This window comes from Pleurodeles waltl, chromosome 3_1 (genome assembly GCF_031143425.1).
Source record: "Pleurodeles waltl isolate 20211129_DDA chromosome 3_1, aPleWal1.hap1.20221129, whole genome shotgun sequence".
Classification (NCBI taxonomy): Eukaryota; Metazoa; Chordata; class Amphibia; order Caudata; family Salamandridae; genus Pleurodeles; species Pleurodeles waltl.
This window is the reverse complement of record NC_090440.1, coordinates 32,945,718-32,963,388: the sequence shown is the minus strand read 5'-3', so window position 1 is coordinate 32,963,388 and position 17,671 is coordinate 32,945,718. Positions and strand designations below refer to the sequence as shown.

The following is a 17,671-nucleotide window of genomic DNA, read 5'->3' as shown; positions in this document are numbered from 1 at the left end:
ATGTCCATTTCGTGGGTGGTGATGGTGTCCTAGATTTCCATGGCATGTTTACATGAGGAGCGGGCGTTTAGAAGGATGCTAGGTTTCTTTAGGTACCTAACCCTGCCCTGGTCGAGGTGTCTCTTAGGTGATGGTGAGTGTTGTAAGGCTGCAGTATTTCTCTGCCCTAACTCTGTCTCTTCCCTGCAGGAAGTCTACCCAACTTTATCAAACAGACCACCAACAACCTGGGCCTGGAATATGACTACTCCTCTGTCATGCACTACGGAAGGTGAGTCTGAGATACACCTTCTGACAGTCTCAGGGAATCTGGGGGCCGTGACTCATGCCTTTTAACTTCCCAAATTCTTGGCTTGTTTTGGGCCCACTTTGTTAACTGCTAAGAGAGGTTTGATTTGCAGAATGAGCTGAACCATATGATTGGACTTACTCGTTCACCCACTAACTCATTTTCATATTCTCACTCATTTATTCACTCACACACTAATTCACTAACTCACTTATTCACTCACTCAACTAGAAAGCACTCTCTTGTTCAGAACCCAGTCACATATTCACTCACTCAACATTCACTCATTGACACACTTGTGCAGAATCCACATTCACTCAGAACTCACTCATAAACGCAGTCTCTAAGTCTCTTCACTTACATATACACTCATCATCCAGAATTAACTTACTCACTCACTCACCTCAACAACTCACTCAACTCTCACTCACTCACTGACTCACTCTGAGTTGAAGCATAAAAAACACATAGAAGCCCACAAGAGCCAGACCCATTCTAGGTATTGTAGTGAACTAACTCTCACTGCCAGTTGGCTTTTTATTCCATTCCAACAAATTAATAAAACTGGTGACACGCTTGGGTTGTGCAAACAGATATTTGTATATTTTCTACATAGACAACATAAAAACATATTCTGGGGTTGTAAAACTGCACAGATGCAGGCAAAAATAAATTAGGTAAAACATCACACACATACTGTTAGAAATGGGGTTTCTGGTTTGCTGTGGAATGCACCTAAGCGAGGCAGAACCCACCACTCTAAGGCAGGGCAAGTAAGTTACATACCAAGGATAACATTTGCTCACCCCCTTTGTAGCTTGGCACAGAGCAGTCAGGCGTATCCCCAGAGGAAATGTGTAAAGAGTTTGCGCAACACACTCACACCAGTGACACAATAAATACACCACAAAAGAGACTCCACACAGGATTATATATAAAAATAGGTTTCTTATATTATCTATAACATAGATCCAGAACAGCATAAATCATAAATATTGTGTATATTACGCAATTTCTAAAATACACCTCGTTATCCTGACATAGCAGGTATCACTGTCATGCAGTATAACATCAGTGCACACAAAGCAGCAGTAAAACACATGAATCTCCATGTTTCATAAGTATTGTGCATGCTATTCAGTTGCTGAAATGGTACTCTTTATCACAGATAAACAAGAATTAAAATGATATGCTTTGTGGTATCAGGCTATGGGGAACACAGACAGGTACTTAGACCACCACATTAGGGTAAGCACAGCATTTTGGTTGTGAAAGCACACAAATCACCAATAATTATAGAGTGCCAGGACACCTGCGCTCCTATTAAGTGTATTATGGTAATCAGAAGTCTCTCGTATAGTGGGGGCCTCCGTTGAGGTTTTAGTGGGGAGGCCTCTCTGGGTCTCCCCGCATGCAGGGCAGTCAAAAAATCAGATGCTAAGGGCACAGAGCAGCTTGTCTGTTGTTCACCGAACCATGTCCCTCCAGGCTCGGAAAAAGGAAGCAAACAAAAATCAGAACAAGGCCACCCGCTAAGATGGAGCGGGCGGATGTGCAAGTCCCCCGGTGCCATATGGGCTTTGGAGACACAGAATGTGGTCCAGGAACTGTGCTGCTGTGGCATTCTACCAGATGAGGGCCAGATTGGACCCAGCATTGCTTGTTAACCCTACCATTGAGCAGCACCATTGCAGCTGGGAGCCCGTCCTGGCAGGTACAGAAAGGCAGGCCCCTGATCTCCCTTCTCTCAAAGGCCGGGCAGCACCACGATGCTGAACCATGCTCAGCAGTCTCCTTCTGGTCGGGCAACAGGCTGGGTCAGGTTTTGCTCTGATGACTCATCCCTGTGGAATTGAGAGGAGGCGGTTTGGCAAGATACTACCAACCTGAGTTCTTCCACAGGCACTTGAGACCTTGGGTCCCTGGGGAAATCACACATGGAGCACCCAGTTAAGGACTGGGCATGCAAACATCACTATCCTTGATGGTCCTGAAATTCTTTTATAACAAAGGGGGGCCCAATCAGCATTTGCAGAGCACTGGGGGTCCAAGAAGGGAGCAGGCCAGCTCATCCAACTTAAATTTCAACGTGGCGGTCCCTCCTTCAGCCCAGCAAGCAGCAGGCAGTAGGCCAGCACCACAAAGCAGCTAGTAGGGATGGCAGTTTGTCTCAGCAGCCCAGTAGTGTACAGGCCAAACAGAGTCAGGGAGCAGCTGGCAGCAGGGCAACAAGCAGAAAAGCAATCCGGTCTGTCATTTAGGCCACCCAGGCAGTGGCAGGTAGCACGGTAACAGCAGAAGAGCCGTCCAGTTGAGTCTTTGTGCAGCATAGCAGTCCTTCTGACAGCTCTAAAACATGGGGTTAGAGACCCTGTACTTACAGTCCAAAATGTTATTTTCAAGGAGTAACATTAAAGTAACTCTTTCAAGTGTAAAACAACCCCTTTCAACCCGGCCCTGGCTCCAAACATCACTGAGGTGGGGAGGTAGATCAGCTCTTTGTGTGAGTGCAGGACACACACTATTGACATGTAAGATATGAACGGCCTCCCCCTCTTCCAGCACAGGATGACTATTAGTATGCAGATGGATGCAGATGCCTCTTCTGTCCCACCCAGCCCCTGCCATGTTGTGGCTGTCTGGAAAGCATGCACAAAGTATAGCTGACACTCTACCCTAGACGTGGATTGGAGTCAAGCTGCAAAACACTAGAGTTATAAGCGCAGAGAAATGCCCACTTTCTAAAAGTGGCATTTCTAAAATAGTAATGTAAAATCTAACTACATCATTAAGCAGGATTTCTGACTACCATTCCAAACATGCCAACACTGCAACTTTCAGATCAGAAATTACCACTTAAAAAAATATATGAGACTTCCCAATGCTAACCTATGAGAGGAGCAGCCCTCACAGTAGTGAAAAGCAAAATAGACTGTCACTTCTAGGGCATGTGAAAAATAAAAGTACATGCCCTACCGTTTACTTACACAGCACCCTGCCTATAGGGCTACTTAGGGCCTACCTTAGGAATGACTTAAGAGTAGGAAAAGGGGAGGCTAGGCCATGGGAAGTAGTTTGAAATGCCAAGCCAATGTGACAGTAAACTGTGCACGCACTGCAGTGGCAGGCCTGAGACAGTGATGAAAGGCTACTTTTATGGGTGGCTCAATCAGCATTTAATTTACAGGCCCTGGGTGTACGGTATACTACATTGTAAGGGACTTACAGGTAAATTAAATATGCCAAGCAGGTGTACGCCAATCACACCGGGTTTTAGGGAAGAGAGCACATGCGCATTACTACTGATTAGCAGTGGTAAAGTGCCCAGAGTCCTAAAACCAAAAAAAGAAGGTCAGAAAAATAGGAGGAGGAAGGCAAAAGGTTTGGGAATAACCCTGAAGAAAGGGCCATTAACAACACGTACCCTATATAGTTATGGTGCAAAAGAACACCCTGGCACTACAGAAATGTCAGCTATCATGAATCACACGTTAGAATATTGCAAATAGATCTAAGATCAGCTGTCACACTCTGTATTCTTGTCCTCACGCACATTGAGCACGTTAGTACTTAGAAATGCTGCTGCAATGGGTTACATCAGAAGCACAAATTGCCGACAATGCAACCAATTAGAACAAATTAAGTGGCAATTACATGACCAAAAAATAATAAGAACTTGTTACAGTTCATTCCACACTTCTTTTGCAAAAGCAGCGACCAGTGTTACCCCTTTGGTGGTACCCAGTGGCCTCCAAAGGAAGGTTGAGAGAGCTTGCAGGATGTCAACTCGTGACACACCTCCATCTATCCCCTGATCACAGAATATTCAAATTGTGAGACATACAAGGCAAATTTTGGAACACATTCTATGGCGTTATTAATTGACTATGTTGTCAGCTTTCCACACATCTACAGAATGATTCCAGTGCTGTGCACATACATAAACGTCTTAAGGAAGAACAGTATAGACATTCATTAGTTTATCTCCAAAGTGGTGCTCACCAGCAATTCATGATTGTGTCTTGATCTGAAGTACAGTATTGTCTCTTTACTGACAATATCCTTACCACCTACTAGAGTGAAATTGATTGTGTGTGACATAGGCACTTTTCAGGGCTTCCAAGTGAGGATCTAAAACTAGCCATCATTCATGGATTAACCCAGTATTCAGATTATTGGGCCCCTGAAAACACCTCTTTCCATTAGAAACCATTAGAAACCTTAGAAACCAGCTCAACAGAACTGTGTAGGGTAGCAGGCGCGGCTCTCCCGTTATGGCAGTACCCCACTGATGAAAATGCCCCCAGATATAAAATAAAACGGTTGTAAACATTACCATTTTATTTTCCAGTAACTCGGCAAACCCTCGCCCCAAGCCTAGTGTCAGGATGGGGCGGGGCCTGCTGAGTCACGTGGCAGCAGCAGGGAGGAGTGGGGGGCTGCCTGTGCACTTGTTTAAAGTGTGCATGTCTCTTTTGCTGGCTGTCTTGAGATGGCCTACCCTGTGCTCTTTAAACCTCTTAACCCAGCTGTTTCGGACAGCAGTGTTGAGAGCCAGCACTGTCCGCCAGTGCCCTTTGAAGCGCTGAGGGAGCCTGCTCCATCCAGTCCTGGTGCTGAGAGCAGTGCCAGGATTGATTAAGGGAGTTGGCTGTGCCCAGGCTGGAGGAAAAAACACCGGGACACAAGCTAGGACATGCAGCAAGGTAAGTTACTTTAATTTTCTTTTTTTTAAATGTATTTTATATGTGTTCATATTTTGTATGCATGCCCTTAATCGGCAACATGCATGACGTTACTGTTTTAAAGTTAAACATTTTAACTTTAATATTAAATACCAATGGATGTCCGCGTGAATGTAGTTAAGATCATTTTGTAGTGAATGCACCCTGCACCCGCTGCCCGCTCGACCACGCTTCATACCTGGCAGCTGCCACTGTAGGGCAGTGGTTCCCAACCTGTGGTCTGGGAATCCCTGGGGGTCCACAAAGCCTTCTTAGGGGCTCCATGATTGCTTTGAAAAGTAACTAATATTAACAGATTAGTAAAGTGTATATAAATAAAGTGGCTAAAGGTACAACTGAAAATTTCAAAACACACTGTATATGTCAAGAAACCTGAAATTGAAGGCTAAAAATTCAATTAGTATCCTCAGTTTAATTTGTGGGAGCAGTGCAGGTGCTTCAAACACAAGACAGGATGGACGATTTGTGGCTTCAATTGAATTTAAAACCTTCCTATTAAAATTAAGATTTGCATTTTTTTATTTTGTTTGCAAATTAAATAAAACGTGTTATTTGTGTATGTGTTTGATGAATGCCTATTTCTGTATTCTTATGTGTATTGTTTTGCAATTCAAAGTATCAACAATGTTTAGGCCGGGGTTCCTGGCTTCCAGTAATGGCTCAACGGGGGTTCCTGGATTCCAATAATGATTCAGTGGGGGACTGGGGAACAGTAAAGAGAAAGTGGGGGTCCACGGATGTCAAAAGGTTGGGAACAACTGGTGTAGGGCATTTCATATTTTTCATATATCTCACTAAGAGGCGCTTGGGGTCAAAGACATGGGATTATAGAAAGAGATGTAACATGTTTAGGTTTCTTCTACAATCTTAGGTGTTTACATAGCACGGGCCCCTGCATAAGTCAGCAAGGCTGCCTTCCCTCCAGCCCCACAGTTTGACCACCATATTTAACAGTGAGGCCACTGCTAGGTTTCTGATGTTAGAAACCTATCACCTGGTGGACCATTTGCCACAGGATGGTGGGGACACTACAGTTCTCCCGCCTAAGACCGACATAGCAGACCCAGGAAATAAAACTATTCAATAGCTCCCACATGTGAAGGGAAAACTCCTAGGCCATTTATTTGTATTGTTTTCTGAAACAAATTCACTTTTGGGGTTTGCCTCTTGCATAGTAAAACAAATGCTGGCTGGCTGCCATGATAGTGCTTCGTCAGACTAGTAGGGGAATTTTTATTGTAATGTTTCCCATTGACATTTCAAAACCTTTAAATATAGTGAGTAGTTCTCAACCAATAAAGGTAAAGACTTTCACCACACCTGCATGCTGGCGGGCTTCCTGCAGATGTCTAAAAGACCTTCTTAGCATCAGTCAAAATAATTCTTCCTTTGAGAACACTTTCTATGATACATACACAAATCTGGGTGGTGTGAAAACAAATAATTGGAAGGTAAAGAAGTGACCACCCTTGCATTTCTTGAGTAAATTTAATGTATTCAGCTAAGTTCTTTGCTGCATACTAAAGTGCTTCTTTTGGTTTATCAAATGGGGATGTTTAAACTATCAGGGCAAAATTTACATTTTTATAAATTTCTCTTTAAAGCAATAAACAGCTGAGATGTGACTACTTACCTTCAGGATAGTTTTAAATGTGGCGACGCATCCCTGTGCATCAATTATTTTACCTTGTAATCTGGGAGAGGAAAACACTTTTATTTTGATAAAATCTGAAAATGATGTAACATATGATAGATAACATGGCTGAAGAGGCAAATCTGATTGACAAGTGTGCTTCCCCAGTGACATTTCTATTTCACATATAAACGTGGTAATTATTTCCAATAGAGCATTTGCAAAAGTCACATTCAACCAGCCATAGGAGCAGCATCTGGTCTTGCAGCTTTTGTCGACATGAAAGTAATCCCAGTTGTAAGAGCCTCTGGTATGACAGAAGCTTGGAACCTGTGAAAAAGCCTACAGTCCAAGGGGTGCATTTATCAAAGGACTGAATTGTGTTTGCACCATGCAACGGAGTGCAAAAGCGACGCAATCCTTAACTTTGATTTATCAAGACACCCAAGGCCCCCTTGCATATATATCCCTGAGAGGCTTAATAAATCCAGAGTAGCGCAGCGCAGTGCAAATTGCTGAGTTGCGTTACTCTGCACTGAGAAGGCGTTCCGTAGGTGGAGCATGGGTGTTCCCACACATCCGCCACTGGATTTTGGCGCATTCCCAGATTTACTACGAGTAAATCGTACGTGGGAATGCGTCAAAAACCTGCACCTCCCCTGGTGAGACGTAACAAGGAGACACATATAGAAAGAGGAATATGCCTTAGTGGATTGTTTTTGTGCAAAAGGTGCCCCTTCCTGCAAAAAAACAATGCTGCTGACGACTCATTGCATTTGCACAAGACAGCACATTGTGCGCCAGCACAGGGAAATGACGGGATCGTGCCGTATATAGTTAAGGAAAGCATCTTCCTGTCCGTTCCCTATCAGACAACATAGCGCAGAAAGGTGAGTTGCTGCGCTGTGCTGGGTGATAATTTCATAAATATGCCCCCTACTCCTAGTCTTTGTAAAATAGCCATAGTACTTGACAAGAAACATTTTCAGTAAAATAGACTAACTAGAGACGGTCAATGCACTGCTCTCATATGCATTTTCACCACATATGGAAAAGCAACTTAATATGAACTCTTACATTTTTCACATCATGAGACTGTGGATGCATACCTACTGCTCAAGATGAAATGTCTTAGCCAGGAAGGGTGTGATGTAATAGGTTATAAGTGTGAGAAGGGATGTGGTCAATTTATTGAAGAATGACATTTTATCAAGAGGGGGAAATCATCCCAACCTTGACTCAAGACTGTGTTGTTGCACCATCCCAGGTGGCAAATCATAGCAATGTGATGCTAGGAGAGTAGACTGACTGTGCCTTTGTCCTCCCCAGTTATGCATTCAGCACAATCTACGGACAAAAGACCATCATTCCCACAAAAAATCCTACTGCAGAAATTGGGCAGAGAATTGGTGTCAGCAATCTGGATATTGCTAAAATCAACCAGCTTTATAAATGTGGTAAGAAAATGTGTTCTAAGAGTCATTTTAATAATCTGGATTAGTCCAGCTGCCGTCTTCTCCTATAATATTACAAGCTCATTTCATCTGGTATGAAAAGGTATCATATCATCCCAATATCTACCCCTCAAAATATCCTCTACTTCTGTGTGATTCCAGCACCCTCTATTCCTGTGTGATCCCAGTATATTATTTTCTGTGTGAACCCCGTATCCCCTCATTGTGATCCTATCATTCCCATCAAGGTTATCCCAGCATCCTCTCCTCCATGTGATCAGAGCATGCTTGCTCCCATGTGATCCAAGTATATTCTCCTCCATGTGATCAGTACATGCTCACTCCTGCATGATCCCAGTACCTTTTCCTCAATGTGATCCGAGCATCTGCTTCTCCAGGGGTTTCCAGTACCCTGTTATCCATGTGATCCCAGCATCCTCACCTCCTGTGATCCCAATATCCTCTCATCCATGTGACCAGAGCATCATCTCTTCCATCCATATGATCCCAGCACACTCTCTTTCATTTGATCAGAGCATGATCACCTCCATGCGATGCCAGTACCCTCACCTCCATGTGATCCCAATATCCTACCCACCATGTGATCCCAGTATCCTCTCTTTCATGTGATCCCAGCATCCACCCCACCATGCTCTCTCCATCATCCTCACCTCCATGTGATACCAGTATCCTCTCCTGATGCGGTCAGAGCATCCGTGCCTGAGTGATCGCAGTATTCTCATCTCCTCTTGAGCCCATTATCCTCTCCTCCTGTGATCCCAATATCCTATGGTCCATATGATCAGAGAATCATCTCCCCCATCTATGTGATCCCAGCACCCTCTCCTCCGTGCGATCAGACATTCTCTCCTCGTGATCCCAGTATTCTCTCCTCCATGTGATCCCAGCACGCACACCTCTATGTGATCCCACTATCCTCACCACCATATGATCCCAGCATCCTCACCTCCATGTGATACCAGTACCCTCTCCTCCATGCGATCAGCGCATCTTCATTTCCTTGTGATCCCATTATCCTCAACTCCTTGTGAACCGTGTATCCTCTCCATCATGTGACCCCAGCATCACAACCTCCTTGTTATCCCAGTATCCTGTTCACCATGTGATCCCAGCATCCTCACCTCCATGTGGTACCAGTACCTCTCCTCCATGCGATCAGAAGATCCCCACCTCTTTGTGTTCCCAGTACCCTCTCCTCCATGTGATCCTAATATTCTCCCACCATATGAGCCCAGCATCCCATCTACATGTGATACAAGTACTCCATGCACTCAGAGCATCCCCACCTACTTGTACCTCCTACATACCTGTCCTATCTACAGCATCCTCACCTCCATGTGATACCAGTACCCTCTCATCCATGCAATCAGAGCATCCTAACCTCCTTGTGATCCCAGTATCTTCTCTTCCATGTGATTGCAGCATCCTCCTCACAATTTGATCCCAGCACCCTTTCCTCCATGTCATCAGAACATTATCAGCTCCTGTGATCCCAATATCCTCTCATCCATGTGATTAGAGCATCATCTTTTTCTTCCATGTGATCCCAGCACTCTCTCCTTCATGTGATCAGAGAATCCTCACCGACATGCAATCCCAGTACCCTCACCACCATGTGATCCCAGTATACTCCCACCATGGGATCTCAGTATCCTCACCTCCATATGATCCCACTATACTCACCACCATATGATCAGCGCATCCTCACCTCCATGTGATACCAGTACCCTTGCCTCCATGTGATCAGCGCATCCTCATCTCCTTGTGATCCCAGTTTCCTCAACTCCTTGTGATCCGTGTATCCTCTCCACCATATGACCCCAGCATTCCCACCTCCTTATAATCCCAGTATCCTCTTCACCATGTGATTCCAGCATCCTCACCTCCGTGTGGTACCAGTACCCTCTCCTCCATGCAATCAGAAGATCCTCACCTCCTTGTGTTCCCACCATCCTCTCCTCCATGTGATCCTAATATCCTCCCCCACCATATGATCCCAACATCCTCACCTCCATGTGATACCAGTCCCCTCTCCTCCATGCGATCAGAGCATCCTAACCTCCTTGTGATCCTAGTATCTTCTCCTCCATGTGATCTCAGCATCCTCCTCACTATTTGATTCCAGCATCCTCTCCTCCATGTGATCAGAACCTTCTCACTTCATTGTGATCCCAGTATCCTCCCCTCCATGTCATTCCAGCACCCTCACCTCCATATGATCCCACTATCCTCACCACCATATGATCCCAGCATTCTCACCTCCATGTGATACCAGTACCCTCTCCTTCATGCGATCAGATCATTCTCACCTCCTTGTGTTCCCACTATCCTCTCCACCATATGATCCCAGCATCCCCACCTCCATGTGGTACCAGTCCCCTCTCCTCCGTGCGATCAGAGCATCCTAACCTCCTTGTGATCCTAGTCACTTCTCCTCCATGTGATCTCAGCATCCTCCTCACTATTTGATCCCAGCCTCCTCTCCTCCATGTCATCAGAACATTCTCACCTCATTGTGATCCCAGTATCCTCCCCACCATATGATCCCAGCATCTCCACCTCCATGTGATACCAGCCCCCTCTCCTCCATGCGATCAGAGCATCCTAACCTCCTTGTGATCCTAGTATCGTCTCCTCCATGTGATCTCAGCATCCTCCTCACTATTTTATCCCAGCCTCCTCTCCTCCATGTCATCAGAACATTCTCACCTCATTGAGATCCCAGTATCCTCCCCTCCATGTGACTCCAGCACCCTCACCTCCATATGAACCCACTATCCTCACCACCATATGATCCCAGCATTCGCACCTCCATGTGATTCCAGTACCCTCTCCTCTATGCAATCAGATCATTCTCACCTCCTTGTGATCCCAGTATCCTCTCTTCTATGCGATCAAAACATCCTTACCTCCTAGTGATCCCAGCATCCTCTCTTCAACGTGATCCCAATGTCCTCCCCATCATATGATCCCAACATCCTCATCTCCATGTGATACCAGTACCCTCTCCTCATGCGATCAGAGCATCCCCACCTCCTTGTGATTGCAGTATCCTCCTCACCATGTGATCCCAACACCCTCTCTTCTATGTGATCAGAGCATCCTCTCCTCCTTGTGATCCCACTATCCTCTCCACCCTGTAATCCCAGCATCCTCACCGCCACATGATACCAGTACCATCTCCATGTGATCAGAGCATCCTCACCTTCTTGTGCTCCCAGTATCCTCTCCTACATGAGATCCCAATATACTTTGTTCAGTGCTATTTCAGAGTGTAGGTTGATTAGCAGGCTCTTAGTAAGGATGAGTGAGTTGATGTATTCAGGAATGTCTCATCCTAGAAAGGATAAAGTACAAAGTCCAAAGGAAATCATACCTCCAAGGTGTTTTATCATTTTATCCATTAGCTACAATGCCTGAGCAAATCTTCCCATTAATGATCCCTTTTCTTTATTCATTCCTTCAGGTACTTGTAGCACTCTCTTAACCTACGGTTATGGATCCCTGAATTCACCTAATTATCCCTCACAGTATCCCAGCAATACTGACTGCTCTTACTTGATGCGAACCAGTGGACTGCCGGTAGGTCTGAATAAAATGCTGCACACTGTGGATGGAGACCCATTAGAACTCCACCCTTCAGAACAGAATGGGGCACCTTTCAGGTAGCCCACTGATCTTCAAGATTCCCACATAATGCTCTAGTGCCTAGTCTCTTTCCATTATCTTCTCTTTCAGATGTTACTGACATTCAGTGCCTTTGATATTGAGTCCTCCAAGAACTGCGAGGCGGACTACGTCACAGTTTATGATGGCGCCACCAAGGATGCACCTGTCTTACTGGAAAAGGCCTGCGGGAGAGGAAATGTGCCTCCAGTGGTCTCTTCAGGGAGTGCAATGCTACTGCAATTTGTCAGCAATGGAGCCATCTCTGCCAGCGGCTTTAGCGCCTTCTACCAAAACAGTAGGAGTCTTACTACTGATCATCTCTCTGTCACATAAAGGATAGAATTAATACATTTTAAGCTTTGGCACTCCTCAAAGTATTCCAACTGTAGGGCACTAGAGCACATGATCATAGCACTGGTATTTTATGTTGCAACACATAAGATTTGTATTGGATGATTAAATATTGCAACAATTTCCTAGTGCAAGAACACTAAGGACCTGATTTAGAATTTGGCAGATGGGTTACTCCGTCACAAACGTGATGACTATCCCGTCCACCGTATTACGATTCCCATAGGATATACTGGGACCGACCGTAATACAACAGATGGGATATCTGTCACATTTATGACAGAGTAACTCCATCCGGCAAACTCTAATCTGGCACTAAAAGTGCATCTATGTTCTGAATGGAACATGATCAATTCTGTTCAGAGGTTAAAATCATCAAAGTATAAAAGAGGGGCATCACATACCTGGGGAGGAGGGCTATAGTAGATACATCATTCTCAATCATACTAGAATTTATATTTGTTTGAGGAATTGCACTTGTAAACCAGGAGCCATGCACTGCCACTGCTGCTACCAAATAGCACAACCAACCACTGAGCACCCTAACGTCCAACAACAGCATTCCAGTCAACCATCTATAGAGAGGAGTCAAGGGTTTGAGATGGTAAGATGCTCCTGGAAAGAGCTGATGCTAACACGTAGAGGTCTCTGAAACTTTCACTCTGTCTCCTTGCCTTCTAGCTCGTTGTGCCCATGTGTACACCACGTCAACAGGGACTGTTACATCCGAAAACTACCCCCAGAACTACCCAGCAAACTTCGACTGTCAATACTACATATGGGCCCCAGAGGGGAACAAGGTGAGTCACAGCTGCACACTCTTTTGTATTCTGCAGAGGTATGATGCCCTGTCATGTGTTGGGATGTGGCCCAGAGCAATTGCCAGTGGCTGAGATTAATTAAAGCATTTCATCCATCACCTTGTTGTTTTTGCATTTGCCTCCCTTAGTGGGTCGAGTATGCCAAGACGTTGGTTCCCTGGCTTTCTGTGCCACTGGAACCAAGCTATGCCTGGGTGAAGAGCCCTAACTAGGGAACCACCGGTCCTAGGTTTCTTGTGTTCCGGTTTGCCTGACAGTTCAGGCTGAACTGTTCCCATGAGGCGCAGGATCAAGACTGATTTCATATGGCTGGGTCCAAACTGAGATAGCATGGTGGGCAAAAAAAAAAAAACAATGGTTTGGGATGCGGGCCAGACGATCACTAGTGGCTGAGTTTAATTCAATCATTGCATCCATCATCTTGTTGCTTTTGCACATGGTAGAACACAGCAATGACATGTCACAACTCTTCAAAAAGACTATTTTTCACTTCTGTTTCAATCATTTCAGATTTCATTGACATTCACTGATTTTTACTTGGAGCCATATGAGAAATACTGCCTCTTGGACTACCTCTTGATCTACAATGGCCTCACAAGTAGTGCCCCACGTATTGGTCGTTATTGTGGCTCTGGTCCAGTGGCCCCAGTGGTATCCAGAGGTAACTCCTTGTTGCTCCAGTTTCACAGCGACAACAGAGAGCAGATGAAAGGATTCCAGGCTACCTACACCTTTGGTAGGTTTACACCTGCTAAATGCTACCTTGTGTTGAGTTCTGTTGTGCTATATTATTACACTTGCTATAGTTTGCCTATAGTGCACACCTTGCACTGCCTCCTGTGCTTGGGTCTACCCACTGATGATTGGTGCCACTGATGATCACTGACCACTTTCTCCCGTTTCTGAAATGCCTCACTGCCATGTGAACCTGCATGGAACATACAACAGCCACCTCCTCCATTGCATCACATGAGCCGAGGGAACTCACAAGTCACAGAGCAGGGTGTGTGCACCCAGGGTAATAACTGTGAGTCTAGAATGAAGAGAAGTAGAGCATTGACTCCAGGACTGAGTGGTCACAGCTTATCATTTAGAATTAGAAAAGTTGTATCACTTATTCTATAATAAAGAAGTTTATAACATGTGTGTCTAGAATTAGGATGGTTTAGAACCAAGCATGAAATTGACTGCGTTATGGTACCGAGTATAGAATCAATTAGTTGAGCGCACAGGGCCTAGACTGAAGAATGCTATGAGTTGAGTCTAGACATAAGAGGGATATACCACTGACTCAAGAAGTAAGTGGACCACAGCACCATGTATTTAATTTCAAGTGGGATAGTACTATGTCTATGACAGAGTTATTGAGCCAAGCGTGGAACTCGGAGGATTAGAGAATTAAAGGACTTGTTCACTTATTTAGGAATTTTCTTTAGCACTGCTTGCTGCTCCTCAGGAAATTCAGAGCTGTGATAGTTAGTAGCTACATATATCATCAAGGAAGAGGAAGTCTGTATCCATTCAGGCAAGTGGGTTGCTATGTTTGAGAGGCTTCAGCACAATTGGTGGTTCCCTTGCCTCATGTAGAACTGGGAATCACTGTGTGAGCCTCATCTGCTTCAGCATTCAGAAACCAAATGATCTGGTGGCCAATCACTGGTTAAATGAGTGAGACGTACTGCACTCTGGAGGGCAGCCTTTCTGATACTGTTGATCCTGCTAGAGGTTGCAATGTGAAGAATCAATCAATCGATCAATCAATCAATCAATCGAGTGTTTCATCAGCCTGTGAGACCATCCTTCATAAATTAACTGCTTACAAGCATTTAATTCCTCCTAACATGTTTCTACCAGTAGACTGTGTTAAATAATCTTGCTGTCACGGGGACACAGCCCCACAGAGAATCCTTCACTCAAGAGATATATTGCCACTCATACGCACGGTCACCTGTGTCCTTGTGTCATTGAACAGGGAGTGTATAAGTTAGCATGACACTGGTTATCCTTTATTCTTCTATTACAAGGATTACCTGTTCGACTCACTCACATTAGCCCTCAGAGGGGATTCCGTAACCAAAGAAAAGCTTCACCTCAGAGGGGTATAATCATCCTGCAGACCCTCAGAGCCACCTTCTTTAGCCTACTCCACTCCTTTTGACGTGCTCTTATCCTACCACAAACAGCATAGAGCAGCAGAACCTGGGGAGGTTTGTCCACTTAGCATGTGGTAGAACCAGGATCCAATCAGGAGGTCATGAGAGGAAGCAGAACCTCCTTAGAGTGGTGTGACCAGTGCAGCCCCACCTGATGCTGAACTGGGGGACGGGAGGTGTTTAGAAATAACTTAAGGGTTTAAAAGCACCTGCTGCTTAGTTACTTGTGTGTCCAGCAGTTCTCAGGCAACAATTAAAATTTCAATATAACTCTGGTGATTAATGTAATATTCTTGCTGCAAATAATGTGTACCATACATGGCACAGACCTGTATTTTATGTGGGTAGCTCAGAGGGTTACTGCTTTTGTCATAACATCCTTTTGCTACTTGCAGTTCATAAGTTACAATCCTAATGTAGGAGAGTGAGCTATGCACTGTCCTCAAAGAGGTACATGCACACCTCATAGAATAGGTTAGAAAGGTATGTTTTTTTCCCTAGTATGCTGGTAGAAAAGGTTAGTTTGGGTGGAAATACATTCTTATTAGTAAAGCCAACCCTATCCACTGTAGTGTGCTTTAGATTCTTACTTTGTGCTCCTCCAGACCAAATGCTCTAAAATTGTACTGCCCACTAGTATGGAAGACATATGATTCCTACACCTTGTAATCCTCATTGTCTTATGTATCATTTCTTATGGACTGATTTACACAAGAATAATTTGTCTGATTTAAGGTGCTTTGATACCCCACACTGGTTTGAGTAGTGATATAAAACAAATGAAATCTATATGTGAGAGGGGCAATGGAGAGATGAGGAGCACTGTTGGAGGGTGGTAGTAAGGAAATCTATGGAGAAGGAGGTTATTGGTGGGGGGTCAAAAAAGATTGTAGCACCAGGTGCCACCAGTGCTCAAGCTGCCCTGGCTGGAGACTCCAGTGGAACTCAAGAGACACAGAGGAATCTTTGTTCAGATGAGAATTTTCAAGATCCCGGTCTTCTCACAGATACAATACTCACCAAATCTAACTATGGATGTTTGGAAACTCAATGGAAACTGTCAGTCAAACATTCATACAGCAATAAACTCCTGGTGCTAGTGAGTACCAATGGGTGTTGAGAGGTTGCAACCAATGGATACTTGCACCACCTGGCAACTGCTACCATGAGCTCAAGAAGAGCTGAGAGACATTAATACTTGATTTCAGATAGATCTAAACTTTCTCTGGTACAATCTGTACACCCTGTCCTAAAAGGCAAGCACCAGGTTGCATTTTAGTATGTGCATGTGAGAAGGTATAGAGTTTCCATGACCTATCTATATTCTGTGAAGTGGACTTGTGACATCAATGTAGTCTATGATTTGGAGGAGGTCTAGGAGACAAAGTAGAGGATTTGAATGTAGGAGTGATCTGATTTATGCTTGTCTTTATAATGTACAGTCTTCTAACTATGATCATTAAAGCTGTTATTCTTCAAGAGCCAAGATTTGAGTGAGCTGAAGATCTTTACTTATCCATGCAAAGCTGACGTCTCTTTCTCACTTTCTATTTGCAGTGAAAGCCTAGACAGAAAGGTGGACATACCATGGCTCAGAAAAACTCATTGTCTCAACAGGGAGAAGAAGCTCCTACATCACATACTACATATTCTGTCCTGTCACATTGACCTGATGTCAGGACTTGTGCCTGTTCTTTGAATATGATATTTCTAAAGGCGAAATTAGTCAAAAGGCAGCAGAGTGCTGTACATGGTCAAAGGCAAGCATAAGGCCAATGATTAACAGAAGAAACTGGGTTGTAGATTGTTACATATGCATGGGTATATATATATAGAATTTCTATGGCACAAACCTAGCCAAAAAGTAGCAGATCCTTATACATGCTGTTTGACCTTTCCTCCTCTGTAGGGGTTTAATTATCTTTTAGATGGAGACTAGGTGGGATATGATCAGAACTATGTATATGTTGTGAAGAGCAGCATAAGAATGTGAAGCATAAACTGTTATGGTGTGAAGTGAGTTTCAGAAAAACACGTCTAATAAAGTTACTTTGGAATATGATTGTTTGATCTCTATTTTTACAAACATCAGAATGGTCAGCATCGTCTGTACAGAATCATTTCTCGAGCAGGGAAGTACTCAGAGAAACACCTTGGGAGCTAGGTTATCCATTCAAAAAGGAACATATTTGGGGGTGCCGGGGAAAGCCAGATTAAATTATCACTGCCCAGTGGAACAGTCCTCAGAGCAATAGGCACAAGTATATACATAGTGACTTTGACACAGTGTCCAACGGCACCCTGTGTGCCAGACTACACTCAGGCATACACAGCAAGGCCCTTCGATGGATACACTCCTTCAGGTGCCCGCCACACTTGTCAGAAACTACAGAGATCAGCTGTGGAGTACCCCATGGATCCTCGTTGAGCCCCACAATGTTCAACATCAATATGGCCCCACTTGCCCCAATCGTCAGGAACTACAGCCTGAACATCGTCTCCTATGCTGATGACACCCAGCTGATCATCTGCCTC

At 44.5% G+C, this 17,671-nt stretch overlaps 1 protein-coding gene across 1 annotated transcript in view; it reads left to right on the top strand.

Annotated features, from left to right (window-relative positions):
* The window catches only part of LOC138283728 (embryonic protein UVS.2-like), an 83,604-nt gene extending 66,406 nt beyond the window's left edge, over positions 1 to 17,198 (top strand). The window contains exons 7-13 of the mRNA XM_069221773.1: positions 190 to 271; positions 7,997 to 8,124; positions 11,609 to 11,724; positions 11,881 to 12,106; positions 12,844 to 12,962; positions 13,494 to 13,719; positions 16,694 to 17,198. Coding sequence (XP_069077874.1) covers positions 190 to 271; positions 7,997 to 8,124; positions 11,609 to 11,724; positions 11,881 to 12,106; positions 12,844 to 12,962; positions 13,494 to 13,719; positions 16,694 to 16,704 — 908 coding nt within the window. The 3' untranslated portion in view covers positions 16,705 to 17,198. The remainder of the gene's footprint in view (positions 1 to 189; positions 272 to 7,996; positions 8,125 to 11,608; positions 11,725 to 11,880; positions 12,107 to 12,843; positions 12,963 to 13,493; positions 13,720 to 16,693) is intronic.
* Positions 17,199 to 17,671: the final 473 nt, after the last annotated feature.